This window comes from Wyeomyia smithii, chromosome 3 (genome assembly GCF_029784165.1).
Source record: "Wyeomyia smithii strain HCP4-BCI-WySm-NY-G18 chromosome 3, ASM2978416v1, whole genome shotgun sequence".
NCBI classification, from domain to species: domain Eukaryota; kingdom Metazoa; phylum Arthropoda; class Insecta; order Diptera; family Culicidae; genus Wyeomyia; species Wyeomyia smithii.
In genome coordinates, this window is record NC_073696.1 from 133,453,265 (window position 1) to 133,477,382 (window position 24,118).

The 24,118-nt window shown below is 41.0% G+C and overlaps 1 protein-coding gene across 4 annotated transcripts in view; it reads right to left on the reverse strand.

The window, feature by feature from the left end:
- LOC129731185 (uncharacterized) overlaps positions 1-24,118 on the reverse strand; it is a 131,898-nt gene that overhangs the window by 20,041 nt on the left and 87,739 nt on the right. For 2 of the 4 annotated variants that reach the window (XM_055690997.1, XM_055690996.1), the window contains 2 exons: positions 14,358-14,594; positions 12,456-12,550 (listed from right to left, as the gene is read on the reverse strand). In XM_055690997.1, the coding sequence (XP_055546972.1) occupies positions 12,456-12,550; positions 14,358-14,594 (332 nt within the window). The remainder of the gene's footprint in view (positions 1-12,455; positions 12,551-14,357; positions 14,595-24,118) is intronic. The other 2 variants (XM_055690998.1, XM_055690999.1) reach the window with 2 other exon arrangements.

Sequence of the window (24,118 nt, forward strand, 5' to 3'; positions counted from 1 at the left end):
CACAATATCCACTTTCGTTCAACGTCACACAATTTATACTTCGAACTATTTTATCGCGCTTTTTACCGTTATCGAACACTACTTATACTTAAGCTTCTTTTGACTTTATATTACCTCGCGTGGTCCGTTTCCTTTTCTAGAAACCAGAAAAAAAACCGCAGTCACCACCGTGTAGGACTTGCTAGAGCTCTACCAGGACCTGTGATCACTAAGAAATGAAACACACGAAGTCCTGTACGCGAACATTCCATTCGCGGAATCACCTCTTTTGGATGATAGATAAAGATGATTGATTTTATTGAGTTACAATTTTGCTTGAATATCAACCTGTGTAACTCAGAGCGGAGAGACTCTTCTCCTCCGACCTGAGTTATCGCCTATCTAGCGGTTCTATTCTAACCTATAGTATTTATTACTCTGTTTCGTTTTCGAGTTGAATTTTAGTACATATTATTATACCTCCGACGTTATAGAGCGCGGGCATCGAAGCACGTGCGAGAGCGTACGGTATTTGTTCGCGCGCTAATTGTGAGTATCCGAGAGCGCGCAAGCTCTCGGTACCGTGCGCAACCGTGAGCGCCTAAGAGTAACCGTGAGTGACGCTGTGCCTCCGGCTTCTGTTTTGCTTATAGTTAAATTAGCGAACCTATACATTAGAGAAATGACAAGACACTCACCGTTAAGGCAACTGTCAACATCAAAACGGCGAGCTGTATAAATTTGCATTGCCGTTATCCGTTTTGATGTTGACAGTTGCCTTAACGGTGAGTGTCTTGTCATTTCTCTAATGTATAGGTTCGCTAAGTTAAATTGAAAAGGTAAACATTGTGTGGCATGCTCGTTAGGATATTTACATTTCGTAAGCCACCGGTCAGTTGGCGACTCATAACTAGGAAGTTTGGTTACTGTTCTGAAGGTATCATAATAAGGATGTTTTGTTCTGTTCGGTTGAGTTTATAATACAAAAATGCCTTGATGTCGTTCTGTTCAGCCAACAATTCATAATAAGGATGCTCTAGAATGCTATGTTATTGTAACTTGTTTTTTTGCGAGTTAAGTAAACTCTTCTGCAAGCTAATGCTTTAGTTTATGTTGAAATTGTTTTGATTCTCTACAGTATTGAGTAGGCTCGGCAGCAAACTATGGTTTCTAGCCTGAATTCTGATGCATCGTGACGGAACATTGGGTAATCTTCGCGGGGTGTGACGTCACATCTCCCCACTCTCCCGAGGTGGTTGTTATTACAGAAGATAACGACCTAATGTCTGGCCATGATGGTTTCTGGGTGCGTCTAATGCTCTTTATAACATTTTTTTCTTTGTCTCAGAGATTTTATACAATTCGTCTTTGTTTTCTTGGCATGTGTAACGTTACTATTTACATATTTGTATTTTCTGTAATATTGCTTGTCATTGATGTACCATATTGTTTTTTCATTAATTTACATTTTCATACATAAAATTTCTTCATATAAAATTAAAAACCGCAATCGCGTATGTTATGTGACTGTTCATCCGCTGCGCTGCTACTCGTACTGTGTTGTGAAAATCTTGCGGGTGGAGTGTGTCCGGTCGGTGGGGACCCCCTCGGCCTGTAGTGGCCGCCTATCTGGATCACGCGACGACGTCATCACGTCGCCTTAGTTAACACCTTTAACGGTTCTCATTCTTTATTGGCGCACCTCTGCGCGCCGGATTATTTGTTTGCGCTACCTTGCTGAGGTACTCGCTGCGCTATGTGTAATCGTAATTATTAGTTTTAACCCAGTTGGCAATAAGTTTGAGTGCCAATGGCCTGCTCGTCAACAGCTGATTCGTGTGCTTTGATCGAGTTTTGTTTTGTTCTACGACGGTGTCAATTCACCGCGTATTGCTATGCGCTTGTGTAGAACTGCGCTATATGCATCTGTATTCAAATGCATTGGGTAGAACCAATACTAACGAAGTTCTCCCGGGTATGATATGGCCTTTCTTTGGCTTGGCCTATATTCGTTTTTTTCCTCTGTTGGGGTAGGGTGCGTGTCTTGCCCCGCTACCTGCCTCATTAAAGATAATCCATGGATCGCTTTGCCTTGCTCCATCCTTTTTTCCAGTTTACAGCGAAAACTTTCTTCGCCAGTCTCGTAATCATCTGTTCGTGGCCACTCCTGGGTACACGCCGGCCGTAAACACCCCTCCGTTCAACTCCCCGCACTCGGCTACCTCCCAGGTCCTTCTTGGGCTGCATCGTAGTCGTCTTAAACGATCTGGAACACGTCTTAGTTATTTTGGTTTTGCTGCTTACTTCGGGTTGTGTGTTATTGCTCATCTTAAACCTTAAATGCTAACCCTGCTGAGCAAGTGGTGCATATATTTTTTGCTATCATTTCATCAATTCTTTTTTTGTTTTGGTAACTTTTTCCACTTGCTGTCTAAAATTAATTAACTCGCGTACGGGCTTCTTACATTCTATTCTCTTTTCTACGCTTCTACTTATAATCTATGCCCGTATTCTTTTTTTTCGGTTAATATACTTTCAATTCTCTTCCCCTACTAAAGTGTACAATATTTTTGTGTGTATATTTTGTTTATCTGATTTTACAAAAAATAATATTTAAATGTCCATTTTTTATTTTATTTCGTTTCACTTTTAACTTTGATATATGATGTTTTTCCAGATTAAACATCATGTTGACACATATCAATCCGATTCATCTTTAACAGGCCTTTTACTTTCTATGTTGAAATATCAGTTTAACTTGTCTTTTGGCCATTGAATGACTTTTTTTTCAATTTGATGAAAAATCATAAATGTTTTGCTTGTTTGTTACCTTTTGGTTACATATTTTTCCATCCTCTTGCTTTTCTTTGGGTATAATCTTTCATTTTCCTTACAACATTTTCACTAAAATATATCTGTTTCACACATTCTTTCATCTCTCTATCTTCGTTTCATCATGTTCTCATCGAACAAACCGCATCGGTTAAATCTCTTCCTTTTCTTTGTCAGGTATTCTCTGTCTGTTTCATAAATAAATCTTTTCGTTGTAAACAATCGCGTCGGTTAAATCTTCATTTTATTACCTCTGTCTTCATATATCTCCTATCATCGACTCTTTAAAAAACTCTCAATACTCTCTTGACTTCCTTGTTTTCCATTAAGTTTTGTAGTTTTATTTTTTTTGTATCTTTTTTATTCTCTCTAGAATTTCTTTTTATCTCGCCATACTTACATTTACTTACACTTCTCCTGTTATGCAGTAGTCTGCATAAAACCTCTCCCCCTGCCGTCCGAAGGTGCGACCGCCCGCTCTAGAGATTCCTGAAAGATAAGAAGGTTAGGAAATAAACGAAAACTCGCACACTCAATCATCCTGGGCCGGTTATTCCCTTGTTTTCCTTTTACTCAATTTGCACTCCCGCCAATCATTCTGGGTAACCATCCCCGTTGTCTACATTCGCTCGTCCTTAACTAAAATTAGAATAGTCTGAATCTCCTAAAGTCAGCAGTCTCCTTGTCCGGTAGGTTTAGCCTTCTTGTCCAAAGTCTCTCCTAGTTCTAATGTTTTCCGTCATTTAAATTATCTCCGTCACAGAAAATCCCCTAGTACATCATCAATCGATTTTCTGCTTCTATTTCTTATTGGGCCATTAGCTATTTTGAATTATTCAAACCTCGTTTTCATGAGGTCTTTTGTTCACCATATAATTTTTCTCCTTTATTTTTTCCATTACAACCTTCCAGGTCATCCTAATCCTTTAAATTCCCCAAGTTTTCTATTTATTTAACTTGTTCACGCCTTCATTCGTATTTAAATTTTTCCAACTGCGTTATGCCATTTGAGTCGCTCTTTCGGCGACTTTTCGTATTTCTTCACGCCATTTCCTTCTTTAAACCTTGTCACGCCTTTTGATTCCTGTCATTGAAAGGCTCTTGATATTTTCGGCGACTTTGTCTATTTCTTCACGCCTTAACTTCAGTATACTTTTTTCCGTTTGGTTCTGCCTATTGACTCCCGTCAATAAAATCATTCATCTTTCTCGGCGACTTTTTCTATTTCTTCACGCCTTTATATTTTATTTTCCTCTTTAATTTTTTATTCATCGTATTTTTCCCCGCAGGTATAATATATTATCATGTTTTCCCATTCATTACTAATTTTGGCCTCGAACTTACGTAGCTTATGGTCGGCTCTTGTTAACGCGATTCTGTACTGTTGTTTGTTGGGCTCATCAACAGCCGTAAGATTTCTTTGTATTTACATGTCCGTTTTTCGTCACGGGATTTTCTGTTTGAATATATCTTGTGATATATTAGACTCAGCATGCGTTACTTCGTGTTTTCCTTCGAATTACTCAAAAAAAATACAGCCCGTCACCCTGAGGTGCTCAGGTGCCTGCGCTGTCGTAACTTATAACATTCAATATCGTATTCCAACTCAAGTTCATATAATCAGTCATAATAACGTTTAAGTCGGTTATTATGAACTTTCTCTAAACGATTCCCATTTTTGATTACCGTGGTCATTTCACTTGGAAATTCAACTACTTCATAAGGTCCTCTCCACATATTCTGGAGCTTTTGACCTGGTCCTGTCGGGACTGATTTCACTAAAACTAAATCGCCGAACATGGGCTGCCATTCATTTGCCTTTCTATCATAAACTTGCTTGCGCTTTTCTTTTGAATCCTTTAGGTTGGCCTTCGCGTTTGCGTGGAGGTCAAAAAATATTTTTTTCATCGCTTGTGTATATGTTTCATATGTCAAATTGTCCACTCCATTCCGCTTGTAAATGGAGGTCGGAATCCGTGCTGGACGCCCGTACAATAATTCGAAAGGGGTGTACCCCGTTGATGAGTTTACTGAGGTATTATACTCAAACGTAAAAAATGGAAGTAATTTATCCCACGTGTGCGGTTTTCCGCCAATAAATTGCCTTAGGTAAGTTTTTAATTCACGATTTGATCTCTCCACCAAGTTAGCCTGTGGGTGATATGGGATAGTGGTAATTTTCTTGATCTTCCGGCAGTCGATTAATTAATTTCCGCTGCCGTCTAATATAAAACCGCCTACTTTCTTGTCTTTTAATTTGAGTACACCATCCTCTACGTATTCTTTCAGTCCTTGTGACAGCTGATACAGGTTCTGAAGTTCTCTGTATGCCGTCCGACTGTTTAAAATGACAAGACGAGCATCGATATTTCTCTCATCCAATATTCTCTTCGAGACTTCCACCGTCTCGTTTGGTATCAGGCCATCTGATAATGCCTGGGAAAAATCATACGAAATGTTGACGAGTTGTTGCTCATCCTCGTCCTCAGCGATGTCCGCAATGTCTATGGCACTCAAATCTTGTATTGTGCCCTGTAATTCATCTGAAGTGTTTTTCTGCTGCTCTAGCAGGCGTTTCTGCTGGCGCGTAATCATTGCTATCTGCCTGTGGGGAGCACTTTCTTGCCCTTGACATGTCCCATCTGACAAACGTGACAAAAAATCTGCGACTACATTCTCACTTCCTTGTTTGTACCTGATGCTGCATTCTAAACCCTGCAACTTCAGTCTCAATCTTGTCAGCGTTGGAGATGTCTCTTTGAGCCTCCAAATCGCTATAAGTGGTCTGTGGTCCGTGTAAACGATAAACTTTTGGCCAAAAATGTAATGGTTGAAATATTCTATGGCCCATACAATTGCCAGTAGTTCCTTTTCTATAATATGGTATCTTGTTTATGCACCTACAAGTGCACGACTCGCGAATGCGATCGGCCGGTGCATGGATTTTTCGTTTGACAGGACGGCCCCAATAGCATAATTGCTAGCGTCCGTCGTAATAACAAAAGTGTCCTTATAATCTGGCCGGACTAAAACAGGCTCTGCAATCAGCGCTTCTCTAAGGAATTCGAACGCTTCTTGGCATTCTTTTCCCCACACAAATTTAGCGTCTTTCTTTAACAAATCATTCAGCGGTCTGCTTTTTTCCGCGATATTAGGGATAAATTTCCCGTAAAAATTCACTGTGCCCAAAAACGATCTTATACCTTTCACGTTAGTGGGTGGCTTAAGGCTCTGTATATTTGCATTAGTGGGTTTGATGCCGTTCTCGTTAACGACATGTCCCAAGTATTCTATCTCTCTCTTTAGAAGCTGGCATTTCGATGGTTCAATTTTCAAATTGTGCCTACGCAAAGCTTGCAATATTTTGCACAAATTATCATTATGATCGGTGATAGTGTCGCCGTAAACTATAATATCATCGAGGTAAACAAATGCTTTCACATCCCCGATCTCAAACAAAACGGTATTTATTAGTTTTTGAAAGGTTGAAGGACTGTTCTTCAACCCCATTGGCATCCGCGTAAATTCAAAATGGCCTTTTGGAGTTGGAAATGCTGTTTTAGCCGCATCTCGGCGGTCGATCGGGACTTGGTAGAAACCCGATTTTAAATCAATTGAGGAGAAATATTTTGCTCCTTCAACATTATCCAATATCTCATTTATAAGAGGTATTGGGTATACAAAAGGCTTGGTAACTTCGTTCAATGATCTGAAGTCCGCCACAATTCTGTATCTTTTATTACCGTCAGCATCCGGTTTTTTTGGTACACATAATACCGGTGCATTCCACGGACTAGTGCTGGGTCTTATAATACCCTGCGCCCTCATTTCATCGATTTCTCAATTAATGTGCCTTTTCGTAGCTTCCGGAAATCTGTACTGCCTTTTATTAATAGGCACATCTGATGAAGTTTCAATGGTGTGTACTGCGGCGTCAGTCGTAGTTAATCTGTCGCCTTCGAAAAAGAAAATGTCAGCAAAGCTTTCAACTATATTCTTCACTGTCTTAAATTCCATTTCAGGCAAGTGGGCCAAATTTAACACTTGCCGTAGTTTTTCAATTCTTGCAATACCTTTTGACTCTGGTGTCAGCTTGTGCTCCAACAGGTCATAGTCAAGCCTCGAGTCTAGGTCTAACTCGGGCATTAAAATATTTTTCGAGTCAAGAAAATTGTTCTCCGGCTCTTTATTCTGATATGTTTGGTGCTCCCTATTTATTTTGTTTTTGGCCACGTTAGCCTCATTGCGGGCTGTATTACTAGTATCTCGCAGCTCGTTCTGCACAATGACTCTATTTCTGGCTGCCATATAAACATGTCGACTAAGGACTTCTTCCTTCGGCATGCTCCACGGACTCAATTCGTCCTGACCTCTATTGCCGTGTTTCTTGAACACGATGTAATCAAAATTATTCCCAATTTGAAGCGTATGCTTCTTTAAAAACTCTGCTCCGATTATTCCGTCGCTTGGCAAATTTTCTATTATATGAAATTGTGTCGGGATTAGGAAGTCTTCGACTATTAAATCCAACGTAATTGTACCTGAGGTTCGCACAATGTTGCGGCCGATACCTCCTAAAGTGGTTACATTCTGTGTATTTACCGGTACATTCAAAAGGTTTACAATGCGTGCATTAATTATATTCGTACATGCACCTGAATCTAAGATTAAGTTTAACGTAAATTGGACATTCTGCTTAGCCAGCAGCGTTATCATTAAGTACCCTCTGACATCGTAATAGACGCGCTTAGCCACACAAGCACTGTTGTCTCTTATGTGATTGCATGCGGTCCTCCAATCGGCTATTTCTATGTTGCTGGGTTCCTCTGTGCACATACGCCAGTGGACGTTCTGACAGAATTCTGCGAAGTCATCGCTGAAGTACTCTTGTGCAAATGGATCTTTTATAACTTGTTTTGGGTAATTTGTATCCCACCTTCCATAAGACATACTTATACTCAAAATATTTCGGTGTCTGCGGTCGCACGAGTGATCGGACCGTTCGTTCATTGATCCGCTCTGACCATAATAATTGTGCTGCCTGTTTCTGGCATAGTTCTCCTGATTACGCCAATTCCTAGGAGCGTCGTGTTTGTTATAACTGAGCCGATTCCTGCTATATCTTTCATAATTTCTAGTTCTGCGACTGATATGCTTATCTCTTTTGAACCACCTTTTTCTATAACTCGTACCCGTGTGGTTGATTGAGAAAATATTTCTGCTTCTGATACAATGCTTGGGCGCGGCGTGCTGTTTTACGAGCAAATCTACTATCTACTTTGTGTATCGCGGCAGCTGCTTTGCCCTTCAATTTCAATAAAATTATATAAATCAGAGAAGTGTGTGGCACTCCCTCAGGTATTTTTAGGGCAAAATGCTCAATATGGTAAATGAACGCTTCTAGTTCGTCTACCGTTCCGTCATATTCTGGGATGCACTGCATGGTATCTCTTTCTGGGAACGTGTACTCCATTTTACAATAAATATTACTCTTCCTGATAAAAGAAATTTTAAAGTTTCTTTTGAATAATAATTACAATTATTGTAAATTTCTTCCAAGCATTAATAATAAGGATTCTATATTGCTTTAAAATATTATAAAAAAATACTAGCACTGTAAAATTATCCGTCTGTAAAGACAATTGTAAAGGCTCATGTGGCCTTCTTTCTCTTTTTCCTAGGTATCACTAACGATTCTGTTGACCAGGTGTGATAACGTAGCGTGACCGACTCTAATTTCTTCGTCGCGCCATCAAAAAATCTGAACACCAAGGTTCGAACCATTTGGTGTTAAAACTTTTTATCAATTAAATAAATACTTTTAGATTTAAATAGTAATTAAATGATTATTGAAATAATTCATGAATTAGTATTCAAACTTTCCACATTATATATCTCTGCCGTTAGTTACTATTTTCTCTACTGGCGGGTATTTAACCATCGCTGCGCGCGTTGCGCTAATTGATCTAATTTTTACTTTGACCTACTCAACATTTCATCGCTACTGATTCGTTTTGCTTATGCTAGCAGCACGATCTGCCATCGGCCATTAGAATTACTGCATACAAACCGCGACCTTGACCGTGCCTGGCACAGCTGATCGCAATAACACTGTAAAATACGTCACCTATTCAACCTGGTGGCATAAGAACGGGACGACAAGCATTCTAGCATATGCTACTATACTGTATAAGTAAAGACGCGATCGCAGAGGCTCTCACGCTCTTTTAATATCGCTAACGATAGCGTAGCTCCCAATTTACATACTTGCTGTATGGCTACCAGTGAGCTAAAACTCTTTTTCAGAACAATTAAGGTGAGTTCCATGTGCGTAACTCTGTCTGTTTGCGTTCTACAATTCGTCTTGCCATCGGTGTTGCCGCAGGCACTGCTATTTAATTAGTCAGGTCGTGCAAATGTCAACTAGTTTATTTCGCTGGTACGGAGTAACATTATTTTTGGGCGAAATAAATGAACCTTTTTTGATATAGGGAAAAAAACCAAGAACTTACCGATTAAAATTCATCTTCCTGTTGCGACAGATTCGTCTAAAAGAAAAAAAAAAACAAATAAATCGAGTCCGCGTAATGTTAGGTTTCTTCCAACACTCCATTACACTATTTACACACTGGTAAAGAAAATCTCTATCATACACAACAGCTTCGCATTTTTGTTCTTTTCCCTTTTTAATAATTTTTCACTTCGTCTTTACTCGTATTATTATTGTATGATTGTTTACTTGATCATATTATTTTTCTTCCTCTTGTTTTGAGTTGCTTCTTTATCATTATAAACCACTTTTACATTTTTTTTCTTTCAAGCGCGAACCAAATTTGTTTTTAACACTATAAAAGTTTGTAACCAATGTTCTTCCTTACTATTTTTTTGCTGTTTTTTTTCCTGTTTCGCGTGCACAATTTTTTTCTCTAACACTTTTAGTTCTCGTTGCACAATATCCACTTTCGTTCAACGTCACACAATTTATACTTCGAACTATTTTATCGCGCTTTTTACCGTTATCGAACACTACTTATACTTAAGATTCTTTTGACTTTATACTACCTCGCGTGGTCCGTTTCCTTTTCTAGAAACCAGAAAAAAAAACCGCTGTCACCAGCGTGTAGAGCTAGCTAAAGCTCTACCAGGACCTGTGATCACTTAGAAATGAAACACACGAAGTCCTGTACGCGAACATTCCTTTCGCGGAATCACCTCTTTTGGATGATAGATAAAGATGATTGATTTTATTAAGTTACAATTTTGCTTAAATATTAACCTGTGTAACTCAGAGCGGAGAGACTCTTCTCCTCCGACCTGAGTTATCGCCTATCTAGCGGTTCTATTCTAACCTATAGTATTTATTACCCTGTTTCGTTTTCGAGTTGAATTTTAGTACATATATTCGACTATTTGCTGAAAACATTAGGGCGCGTGCGAGAGCGTACGGTATTTTGTTTGCGCGCTACTGTGAGTATCCGGGGGCGCACAAGCTCTCGGTATCGCGCGCAACCGTGAGCGCCTAAGGGTAACCGTGAGTGACGCTGTGCCTCCGGCTTCTGTTTTGCTTATGGTGAAATTGAAAAGGTGAAACATTGTGTGGCATGCTCGTTAGGATATTTACATTTCGTAAGCCACTGGTCAGTTGGCGACTCATAACTAGGAAGTTTGGTTACTGTTCTGAATGTATCATAATAAGGATGTTTTGTTCTGTTCGGTTGAGTTTATAATACAAAAAATGCCTTGACGTCGTTCTGTTCAGCCAACCATGTTATTGATCTATGTTATTGTAACTGGGTTTTTTGCGAGTTAAGTAAACTCTTCTGCAAGCTAATGCTCTAGTTTATGTTGAAATTGTTTTGATTCTCTACAGTATTGAGTAGGCTCGGCAGCAAACTATGGTTTCTAGCCTGAATTCTGATGCATCGTGACGGAACATTGGGTAATCTTCGCGGGGTGTGACGTCACAATAATATTCCAATAGTTCTGAGAGTGAAGTCAAAAACCTCAAATGCAAAGCTTAAGACGTTGATAAATGTATTGGTAACAATTGAGTATTTTCTTCGTGTTTTCATTTTTTCACTTGTATTTTGTCCACTTAAGAAAGTAGTCCATCTATGGCAGTTCTACCCTATCCAAATAAAATGTTTATGAAGACCTATTCAAAACATGTACTTCGCGCATACTAAACGATCTGCGTTCAGTGTGCGCTGCGTGGCAAGCAGCGCTTGCTGCTATATCGATCGCGCGGCGCGCGTTCGAAATATTAAAACTCGGTATAGAAAATTGGCTCGACGGCCATGTTCCTTTCGCGACACACCTGATTTTTCAAATGTATCTTGTAGGATTTTTTTTCAGTTTTCCAATGGTTGTCTTAGAATTAAAATCGGTGGTTGCCAACCTGTTCAAAAACGCGTTTTAATGATAAAATTCAAAATGGCGACGAATCCAAGATGGCGGTCAAACTTTTGATTACTTCACATGAAAGAGGATTAGAGGATTTTGGGACAGATATTTGAAATATAGCTCGATAAAAATATTCGATTTTCATTTTTCTAAAAATTTGTTCACCCCTTGGCGAACAAGGGGTCCACCAAATGGAACAAATTTATGTGCAGTTATTAATTTTTCACTGCGTTTAATCGAACTAAAATAAAAAAATCAATTTTCAAAGACCTCGTGTCACTAGTGACCTGGTTTCAGCGAGATTTGCCCATATTATTGAAAACGGTCAATCCTTGTTGAAGCGCAAAATTCGATTGATCTGATTAGTCAACGTTTTTTTTACTAGAAAAAATGACGCAAGCAGCCGGGTTATCTTTCTTGTAAAAGTATTCTACTTCAACCTTGCGGTCGTGGCTTTGCATCCTGTTATTTTTTATATTTAAGGAAAATATTGTAACCTGTCAATTGACAAAATAATTAAAGGAATTACGCACACCAACGCAACTACACTGAAGGTGTTTTTTTTTTCTTAAGTTGAAATGCTTTGGATATAGTGTATGCAAATATTTATGCATGTTTCCTTATAAACAACTACTTTTGTATAAAATAAGGAAATTTTACTTGTGAAAAACACTCAAATTTTGAGAAACAGTTCGAATAAAATTTTACGTGTTTTCAAGTGATTCTAGCAAGTAACTTTTCATGTTCTTTTATGCCAGTGTTTTATGTCGTTTTCGTTTTCGCGGTGTACTACACTCAAATGACACTTTTGACACCGAAAATGTTTTATTTGATTTGTCGTGTTCCTCTTTTTCTGTCTCTCCCTACACTTTTTCTGTCACTGATGACACCCGAAAAAATCAGAGTGTGCTGTAGGAAGTTACCAACACATTCACACGTATGTGTCAAAACTGGTTTGTTTTGGTTTTTGTTCCACGTGGTAAAGTGTCAGGTAAATTTTTTCTCAGCACATTTGCGAGATGGACATATGAAATGGAAACGAGACAAAATGACGAATGCGATTATGACCAAAACAAAACGAATCGACAGCTATCCCATTATTACGCTTACCAATGCAATGACACTGAAAATGTTTTATTTGAAGCTGCAAAGTATAGCACGGAAAAAGTGTAGTACGCCGCGAAAACGAAAACGACATTAAAAATGTTCGGTTTTTTGTTTCGTTTTAGAACTCAACTTACTTGTTGTGGTATAGAATGGTTCCACCCAATACTCCTACGGTTTGTTGAAAACTCTGTAAAATTTGTGTTGTCTCTAAATAGAGAGTGCTGGCGCTCTGAAAAAAATAATTTTTAATTAGTAGCAACGTACCTTGAAATTTAAGTGATATTATGAAACATACACGTATATGTTTCAATAATAATTCAGGGTGATTACTCAATTTCAATTACTTGGTTTTTTCCCTATTTCGAGAAAGTTTACCCGTTTGATTTGATCGTACACTTTACATAAATAAGCATTCATACATTTATTATTATTATTCTTCTTCTTCTCCTTCAGATTATATATATATTTTTTTTTTTTGATTGATTGATTGACAGAGTTAAGAGGAAAACTAGTAGGGGTAGGCAAAAGGGCTTTTTTAAAAAGTCATTTTGAGCTGTTCATTCAGTATTGGAACGATTTACATGTTTATAAATTCATTAACATATATACATACACTGCCTATAATCGCATACCAGTCCCACCTACATTCTTGTCGTTTTTATAGAGAAGTTATAGGTAAAGGTTATAGGTTAATCTCTATCTTATTATATTATGTCGAAAATATGGGCATAAACCACGCTCAACAACTGAAATAACTTAAGCAAGAACAATAGCTTTACACGTTGTTTTCTTAACATGATGAAAATTAAGATGGGACTGATATGCGATTATAGGCAGTACATACATTCATAAATACATTCTGAGGCCAGTCATACGAGCATTAGACTGGGACACGGTTATATGGAAAAAAGCGATGATGTTATTTTTTCGCTCCCATGCACTTTTCGTGTTCCTCATGTGTCCTATAACAACTGTGTAACTTTTTAGATCGATCGGTGAAACGCCCGATTTGCGCCCGATTTTTAAAGCTTCCATACGATTTTATATGAAAAAAAAACACTATTTCAAAACTTTTTCTATAGAGATGTCCAGTTGGCTCCTAAAAATATATCAATACATGATCTTTATAGGAAATTTTCCTGCGAAAAACTCTTCTGAAGACCGCAAGGCGCTACCTTGCTTGAAAAAAAAGATATTCACCCCAGACTGATTAAATATCTGACGAACGGCTCACCATTGAATTTTACTAGCAATACTACTGCAGCATGCTGCTGTTGCAAATTCAACCATGTGATGAGAAATGATATCGCTTAAATTTATCTTGGAGGCTTCCCCGAAGATACTATGAGCAAAAAACACACTTTGAAAATTAATTCCACGCGAAATTATTTCTCGTACTTTAGCAAGCTTGCAATAGCAGCATGCTGTAGCAGTGTTGCTGGAAAATTTCAATGGTGAGCCGTCCGTTAGACATTCAATCAGTTTGGGGTGAATAGCTGTTTCTACAAGCATCGTAGCACCTTGCGGTCTTCAGAAGAATTTTTCCCAGGAAAATTTCCTACAAATATCATATACCATGTATTTAAGAGCGAACTTGACATCTCTCGAGAATAAGTATTGAAAAAGTGGATTTTCCCATATAAAATCGTATGAAAGCTTTAAAAATCGGGCGTTTCACCGATTGATCTGAAAAGTTACACAGTTGTTATGGGACCCATAAGGAACACGAAAAGTGCATGGGAGCTAACATTTAATTTTTGTCCCACCCTAACGAGCATGTTTTAACACTTCCAATGGCAATAATGATTCTTTACAGTAAAAAATCTGGTATGGAGTTACTGAACATTTGAAGTGCATAGGAAAGAAAATTGGGGACAATTCGCAGTTAAAACTAATGAGTAACACCTACATAGCGAACAGCTACGAACAAAAATGTGTGGTTTGTGATATCCCGCGTCGCGAAACACACACACACATACATATATAACACACGCATACAAGATCTTTGTAGAACATAACGTCTGACTATTACTCACCTTTGGTATTTTCAAACTAGAAACGTTTTGGAAAATGTTGCCGTTACATTGCATCAATGGCAAATAGCTTTCTAATATGTTGTAAACTTTATCTGAAAATTTAGCTTGTTGATAATCAGTGTCTATATCCCTGTAAAGTACGTCAAAGTCCCCATGATACATTTTCACCAATGCATAGAGAAAGTTGGCACGATGCTCCAAAACGACCTTAGAAATATTTCGATCTGATCCAACTGCCTGAAACCAGAGAGACGAATAAATTATATCAATTGCAGTTGTATCAATTTAGTAAAGTATGACAGACAGAACACATAAAAAGAATAGAACCCTCCATCTAATGTTAAAACTTCAGCACAATTTATTTAAAAGTTTGTTCTGTATAATTTAATTTCTTCATGTAATCGAGTCGCTCATTTTTTGTTCAAGTCATCTACCTCCGCTGACGTTTCTGTCATTTTATCCCTCGACTGTATTGTCATTGTAACGTGCATTTGTGTTGCTCTATGAGGAAGTGGCCTCTCATATACCCCATTGGATACTCAGTTGGTTGCGATCTGTACCTGCCTTCGCGATTAATTATGCCAATGACCGCAGTCCTTTGGCCAGTAGTTGCATGGTATCGACAGTCAGAACTATGTCTTTTCTTGGCGACCACCGTGAATTTTTTGATGCTATTTAGAGAGCACATCAAATTCTTGAAGGTTTTTCGGAGCCACCTAATCCAGAATTGATTGACGAATGTTTGGGACAAATATCAGCCACGTCTCAACGCAACGGTTAGCCGAAAGTCAAGAATGTGGAGTGGGAGCTAGGCCGGCTTTATCTTTCATAGGTACGTGCATAAGAGGTCGTGCCTCTAGGATAACCACCCTCACTTATGAAAAAGCTTGCTCCTGCTTTCGTAAAACCCTTGTTTTGGCTTTTCAACTTATCCCTTACGTCCGGACAATTTCCATCCGTCTGGAAAAAATCTTTTCTTATACCGATTTTTAAGTCAGGTAAGAGATCTGATATAAAAAATTACCGTGGCATTGCATGATATCATGTACCCCTAAACTTTTCGAAGCTATATCGTAAACAAAAAAATATTTAATCAGGTAAAAACCGCATAACGTGTAACCAACATGGTTTTTCAAAGGAAGGTCTACAGCAGCAGTAAGTTGGTAAACTTACTTGAGTCTATGGACAGAGGCAACTTCATGGAAACTCTGTACACGGATTTTAGTAAAGCTTTTAAGAGAGTTGATATTCCCATGGTTATGTTCAAATTAAAAAAAAAACTGGGATTTGAGTCAGGCCTACTTAGATGGATTGAATCTTATTTGACGAATAGGACACAAACGGTTAGATTTAAGAGACACCTTTCTGTACCAGTTAAAGTGACATCTGGAATTCCACAAGGCTACAATTTAGGCCCTTTGCTCTTCATTTTATTTGTTAATGACGTTACCCTTGTGTTGAATCGTCTCAAAGGATTGATATATGCCGGTGACATGAAGTTGTACATAGAAATAAGAACCAAATCAGACATCCAACAATTACAACAAAAGGTTGATATTTTCTACATTTGATGTTAAGAAAGTCTTCTTGATCTCAACGTAAAAAAATGCATTATTATATCCTACACAAGGAAAAGAAATCCTTAACACTCTGGACAGCAAACTGTAGAAAGGTGTAATCAAATTAGAGATTCAGGAGTGATTATGGATTCTAAGTTAACATTCATTGATCACTACAATACAATCATCAACAGAGCCATCAGTATACTTAGTTTTATAAAAAGTTTCAGTTACCGTTTCGTAGACCCGTACACTAAAAAAACTCTCTTTGTTACATTATCATTCACACTATTGTACTGTTGAAAATAGCTAAGCCTTGTCAAAACGAAAAATTCGACCTCTGATTGGTCGTTATATGATTGCTTCCCAAGCACGGTCGACAGAATCATATACCTTGCAATTTAAAACATGCTATTTGGTCTATATAAGAGCCTGTTTCAGCCGAAGCCGCTCATAATAGTTCTAAACAGCGACAACAGCAGTCGTCCTCCCTTAGCAGCAGCACTAGCAGTGCAGTGGATACCAGCGATGGCGGAAAGCGGCCACAGTTGTGGCGTAGCAATGCATAGAGCACTAGTTGCAGCGGATTCCAGCAACGATAGCAGCTGGGCCAGCTGATGCAGGGACAGTGGATACCAATGGCAACGTATAGCGGCCGCAACTGTGGCATGGCTATGAATAGCGCACTAGTTGCAGCGGATCTCAGCATCGATAGCGGACAATGAAATGGACAATTTGTTGTTCATTTTAGTATCGGATAGCTGACTGAAGGTTAAAAAACTACTAGGGGCTTTATTATTGCGATTCTTAGGATTTATAGCATTTTGAAACTTTAAACGCGTTTTTCTCGAAACCATGTTTTCAAAATCGGCGAGCAGTAGAACTGAAAAAGTTTACATCCGATTGACTACTTTATATATATATATATATATATATATATATATATATATATATATATATATATATATATATATATATATATATATATATATATATATATATATATATATATATATATATATATATATATATATATATATATATATATATATATATATATATATCTTGGTTATACACTAACATCTTTGATTAATAGGCCCGTATTTAGCATAATTGTTTCGTTGATGATTTAAAGAAAACAAAGTCCGAGTTCGCAAATTTCTAGAAGGTACATAAAAATTGAGTTTTGATAATATTTCGGGTGAATCGATACGTTGAGATACGATATCGTTAACAAATGAAATCATTGCGAATTCACGACGGGCTTTTAATGATTGGATGTCAATAAGTCTGCAGCGTTCGTCATATGATGGTAGGGGAAATGACGTCCATCGTAGATTACGAAGTGCATATAACAGGAATTGTTTTTGCACTCATCCTATTCTGAGACCATACAATGCTACAGTATTCTAAAAGTGACCTGACATAGGAATTATAAAGTGTTTTTATTGTGTATGGATCTTGGAAATTATAGCAGAAACGTTTTATAAAACTGAGCATGGTACTAGCCTTATTAATAATTGTATTGTAGTGATCAGTGAATGTTAATTTCGTCTGCAGCGTTCGTCATATGATGGTAGGGGAAATGACGTCCATCGTAGATTACGAAGTGCATATAACAGGAATTGTTTTTGCACTGATCCTATTCTGTTTACATGTGTTGCAGAAAACAGAGACCATACAATGCTACAGTATTCTAACAGTGACCTGACATAGGAATTATAAAGTGTTTTTATTGTGTATGGATCTTGGAAATTATAGCAGAAACGTTTTATAAAACTGAGCATGGTACTAGCCTTATTAATAATTGTATTGTAGTGATCAGTGAATGTTAATTTTTGAAATCCAAGATGGCGACTTCCGGTTTCTGGAAAACAGCTGAAAATGACCAAATACCACCAACTATGAGTATCTCCGGAATCAGAAACTAAAAATTTACCACATATACCATTATGAATTGTAAGATGGCGACTTTTGGTTTCTGGAAAACAGCCGAAAAAGACGGATTCGGAAAAACTGCCGAAAAGACCGAATATTTCTTAATATAAATATTTCCGTAATCGAGATGATGCATAGAAGTTTGTCGGGTCAGCTAGTATATATATATATATATATATATATATATATATATATATATATATATATATATATATATATATATATATATATATATATATATATATATATATATATATATATATATATATATATATATATATATATATATATATATATATATATATATATATATATATATATATATATATATATATACCTGCTATACCAAGCAGCGTCTGAGTCGCGGTCGGACATCGCAATCGTATCGGACCCCTACTGCATTCCTCCCGGAAACGGTAATTGGGTTGCAGATAAGTCCAGTACGGCGGCCATATGCACGACCAGCAAGTTCCCGGTTCAGGAGGTTGTGTCAACCTCAAATGAAGGATACGCGGTTGCCAAGGTGGACGGAGTGTTCTACTGCAGTTGTTATGCTCCGCCGCGTTGGTCTATCGAAAGGTTCACCCAGATGGTCGATCTGTTATCTATGGAGCTGACGGGACTAACACCCTTAGTAGTGGCGGGCGACTTCAACGCTTGGGCTGTTGAGTGGGGAAGCCGCCGCACGAACCGGAGGGGTCAGATCTTGTTGGAAGCTTTGGCAAAGCTCAACCTAGATCTGGCCAACGTTGGAACCAAGTGTACATTCAGCAGAAATGGTGCGGAGTCGATCATCGACGTGACGTTCTCCAGCCCAGGACTGATCGTGAACTGGAGGGTAGACGATGGCTACACCTATAGTGACCACCAGTCGGTCTGCTATAGCGTAGTCCAGAACGTGAGGCGGCAGGCGACGGGTAGAGCCAATACTCCGACCGTCCGCGGGTGGAAGACATCGCATTTCGATGCCGAGGTATTTGCAGAAGCAATGAGAAGAGAGCGCGAGGGGGGCAGTTGGCTCCGCCCGAGTGCTGACCAATTAGTTGCCACATTATCGCGGGCGTGCGACGCCACCATGCCTAGGACCCGCCAACCTATTTATATATATATATATATATATATATATATATATATATATATATATATATATATATATATATATATATATATATATATATATATATATATATTTTTTTGTTTCAGGTGGAGGGGAAATTTGCATCCAAACCCCTGAGGTGACCAACCTCAGGGAGTGTGGGGTTGGTTTGAATCAGTGACCGGACCCACTAAAACCCCTCCAGTCTCCAGCCCATAATACTCCCAGGGACCACCGCTAGGTATTGCTTCGTGGAGCGGCTTATGTGCTCTGTGCACCCTCTTGGTTCTATAGATCTCTTTGCTAACTTAGCTAACTAACCTGGAGACTGGCCGTTAGCTAACACTGGCGTGTCGGTGGTCAACCTGTCGCCTGTTTTGCAATTCTAAAACTATTTGAGAGGCGGCTGTACAAACCGCCCTCCAAATGTTTGGGTCTTTACACATCCTCCGAACTAGGTTGTCCGGAGTGGTGTCTGGCCCGCTCACTACCATCATGTCGCTCCGCGCATGCACAAAACGAGGGCACACGAAGAAGACATGCTCGGCAGTTTCTTCCGCATCCGCGCACTCGGGACACATGGGGGACCCCGCATGCCCGAATCTGTGTAGATACTGCCTGAAGCAACCATGACCTGACAGAATCTGTGTCAAGTGGAAGTTAACTTCTCCATGGCGCCTCCCGACCCATCCGGAAAAGTCCGGAATAAGTCGATGCGTCCATCTACCCTTTGCGGAATTGGACCATTCCTGCTGCCATATGATCATCGAGAATGACCTTCTGGTGCTTCGTATACCCCTTGTGTCACGTTGATCGAAGCATTCTACGTCCTTCTTAATGGCTATGCTGATAGGCATCATGCCGGACAGGACGCAGATTGCGTCGTATGACACTGTACGGTACGCGCTCACAACCCTCAGGCACATGAGCCTGTAGGTACCTTCCAGTTTTCGACGATGACTGTTGGTACCTAACGCTTTGGACCACGCTGGCCCACCATACCTAAGTATGGACGAAACAGCGCTGGCAAGAGGTTTACGCTTGCTGCCATATACCGCTGAGCTATTGGACATCATTCGAGATAGTCCTGCAGCGGCCGTTGAAGCCCTCTTACAGGCATAGTCGACGTGACTCTTAAATGTGAGCTTATCGTCAACCATAACCCCCAAGAGCTTCAAGGAACGCCTTGAGGTAATGGTGCAGTCACCGACTCTGACCACCGCCTGTTGCTCTAATTTGCGGTTGTTCACAACCGTAACCTCCGTTTTATGGTGCGCTAACTCCAGTTTCCTAGAGTGCATCCAGTCTTCGACCTTGCGTATGCAGTGCGCGGTCGTCAACTCGACCTCTTCGATCGACTCGCCGTAGACCTCTAGCGTGATGTCGTCTGCGAAACCGACGATCACAACCCCTACAGGGAACTTTAGTTTCAACACCCCGTCATACATGACATTCCACAACACCGGGCCCAGGATGGAACCTTGCGGTACCCCTGCGGTGATTGGGACGCACTTCTGACCCTCCTCCGTGTTGTAAACTAGTACCCGATTCTGGAAATAATTTTCCAAAATCTTGTACAACGACACCGGTACGTGGATGCTCCTAAGCGCGAGCGCTATGGAGTCCCAACTGGCGCTATTGAATGCATTCTTCACGTCAAGCGTGACGATTGCGCAATAGCGAATGCCCCAACTCTTACGCTGGAGTGCTACCTCTGCCGTCTTGGTGACAGAGAGAATAGCATCCAGCGTGGATCTACCTTTCCGGAAGCCGAACTGGTTACTTGCCAGACCGTTTACACCCTCTGTGTACTTCACCAGTCTGTTGAGGATAATCCTCTCAAGCACCTTGCCCGTAGTGTCCAGCAGACAGATAGGTCTGTATGCCGATGGGTCCCCTGGCGGTTTCCCAGCCTTCGGCAACAGCACCAATCTCTGTCGCTTCCACCTGTCCGGAAAGAGGCAGTCATCCAGGCACTTCTGCATGACTGCTCGAAATAGATCGGGGGCCACTTTCATGGCCGTCCTGATGGCCAAGTTCGGGATTCCATCCGGTCCCGGTGCCTTGCTCACCTTTAGGGAGTTGGCGATCACGATGAGTTCCTCATTCGTAACCCTTACCTCCTCCACAGCCTCTGCACGGCTGCCGTCTCTCACGGATTGGATGCCCGGCAGGTTGGCCGACCATCCCTGGTCTGTGTCTGAGATACTGGAACGTCGGACGTGAGACTCAGCAACCGGAGGCCAAGGATTTGGCTCGTGTCGTAGAAAGAGTCCCTCGATGATACGCTCCAGAATCTCTGGTGATCGCTCTGCAGGCGCCAACACGCCTTTGGTCTTTGCCATTACGACTCTGTAGGCGTTGCCCCACTCGCGCATAGCCTATCGAAGCAGGCCCTTTTGCTCGCCTTTATCGCACTTTTAAGCGCCGATCTTGCAGATCCGAATACTACACGGCGCTCTACCCTCTGTGCATCGGTACGTGCACGTTGCAACATCCGTCTTGCACGGAGGCACGCGCTACGGAGGTCCGCTATCGCGTCGGTCCACCAGTATACCGGTGACTTACCATTCCTAGGTTGGCGGGTGCCAAGGCATGGTGGCGTCGCACGCCCGCGATAATGTGGCAACTAATTGGTCAGCACTCGGGCGGAGCCAACTGCCCCCCTCGCGCTCTCTTCTCATTGCTTCTGCAAATACCTCGGCATCGAAATGCGATGTCTTCCACCCGCGGACGGTCGGAGTATTGGCTCTACCCGTCGCCTGCCGCCTCACGTTCTGGACTACGCTATAGCAGACCGACTGGTGGTCACTATAGGTGTAGCCATCGTCTACCCTCCAGTTCACGATCAGTCCTGGGCTGGAGAACGTCACGTCGATGATCGACTCCGCACCATTTCTGCTGAATGTACACTTGGTTCCAACGTTGGCCAGATCTAGGTTGAGCTTTGCCAAAGCTTCCAACAAGATCTGACCCCTCCCAAGCGTTGAAGTCGCCCGCCACTACTAAGGGTGTTAGTCTCGTCAGCTCCATAGATAACAAATCGACCATCTGGGTGAACCTTTCGATAGACCAACGCGGCGGAGCATAACAACTGCAGTAGAACACTCCGTTCACCTTGGCAACCGCGTATCCTTCATTTGAGGTTGACACAACCTCCTGAACCGGGAACTTGCTGGTCGTGCATATGGCCGCCGTACTGGACTTATCTGCAACCCAATTATCACTTCCGGGAGGAATGCAGTAGGGGTCCGATACGATTGCGATGTCCGACCGCGACTCAGACGCTGCTTGGTATAGCAGCTGCTGTGCCGCATAGCAATGGTTCAGGTTCAATTGTGTCACCCTCACGCCCGTGGTTTCGTGGCCGCCTTACCGGCTGGGCACCGTGGGCCTCCCATAAAGTGCTTGGCGTCCCGTTTTCCAGTACATACCAAGCACTTGGGAGGCTCCCCGCAGTCTTTAGCTTTATGGCCAGCACCACCACAACGCCTACATAACTGGCTCCTATCGGGCCCCTTGCAGGTCCAGGACTTGTGTCCTCCCTCGAAACACCTGAAGCAAACGTCCGGTTGCTGGAGTATGCTCAGGGGACATACTGACCAGCCAACCTTAAGTTTGGCTGTCTTCAGGGCCAGAGTTGCATCGGCCGATGCAAGCCGGAAAGTGGCCACCTGGGTCCCCGCTGGACCCTTTCGGAGGCGAATTACCTCAGTGGCTACTTCCACTTCGCACTTCTCCTTGAGGGCCTGTGCAATATCGCACCTCTCGGTGATTTCATCCAGGTTTTTGAGCTGGAGAGTCACCTCTGAGGTGAGTGCCCGAATTTGCACATCTTTCCCGAGGACCTGCTCGGCTACCGTCTTGTAGGCAGCGCCCTTGTTTTTAGCATCCTTACGGAGCTCAAGGATCATCTCGCCGGTGCGAGAACGACGGATGGTCCGCACATCCGCTCCCAGATCCTTGAGCTGGGTTTCGCCTCTCATTTTCTTCAAGACTTCGGAGTACTTGGACCCCTCCGTCTTGAGTATGAGGGCGTCGCCCCTGCTTCGCGCCTTCTTTCCCATTTTTGGACGATTTGTCGCCTTCTCGTCGTTGCGCTTGCTGTCTTTTTGGCGCTTCCTTCCTCCCACGGTAACCCAAGGGTTTCCCGTAGCTGCCACTTCGGCAGACTTTTCGGCGGACTTGGAGGCCGTTGGTGTGCTATCTCGCGGGCTTAGCACAACCAACCGTTTCTTGCTGTTCTCGGGGGCTTCCCCCGGAGACTGCCTTGCTCTTTTTGCGGCTGAACCGGAGGCGCAAACCGCTGCAAACATGCAGGTGTCCGTTTGGACCGACTTCATCGACCTTCCGGTCACCTCCGTTGCATTCTTCTCTTCAGCCACCGCTCTTGCCTTGAGCTCGGCGTGTTCCTTCTTCGCAGCATCGACGGAGGACCGAAGCATGTAGAGAGCCTGCTTCAGGTACTTCGTCGTGTTGGTGCGACTTTTCGCAAACTCGATTATGGCATCGAGCTGCTCCGACAGCGCTACTACCTTCGGTAGCGTGTCTCGCTGTCTTCCGACCGCCTTTATCAACAGTGGACCAGCCACTGCGATGTCTTGCGTCGATCCGGTAGGCGTACTGCCTTTGCCGTCTTCGCAGGCTTCCTTTACTGCATCCATCTCCGCCTTTCTCGGCGGAGACCTCTGGATGCCTCCTCGTGCAAACGGGTTTTTCAACCCATCTGCGATATATATATATATATATATATATATATATATATATATATATATATATATATATATATATATATATATATATATATATATATATATATATATATATATATATATATATATATATATATATATATATATATATATATATATATATATATATATATATATATATATATATATATATATATATATATATATATATATATACAGTAATCACCCGATTATATCTGTACCCGATTTTATCTGCCCCCGATTTTATCTGCCCCCGATTTTATCACATTTTTCACCCGATTTTATCATCATAAAACATTTCATTAAAAAAATGTCAGGGGGAACTGATTTTCTGTTACGCTTCAATATTTAAGATATTTTTCATAATTCTGTGCAGTTGTGGATGCAGTTTACATTAAAAATTCAACCGATGCACAATGTTACATTTTGCTGTTA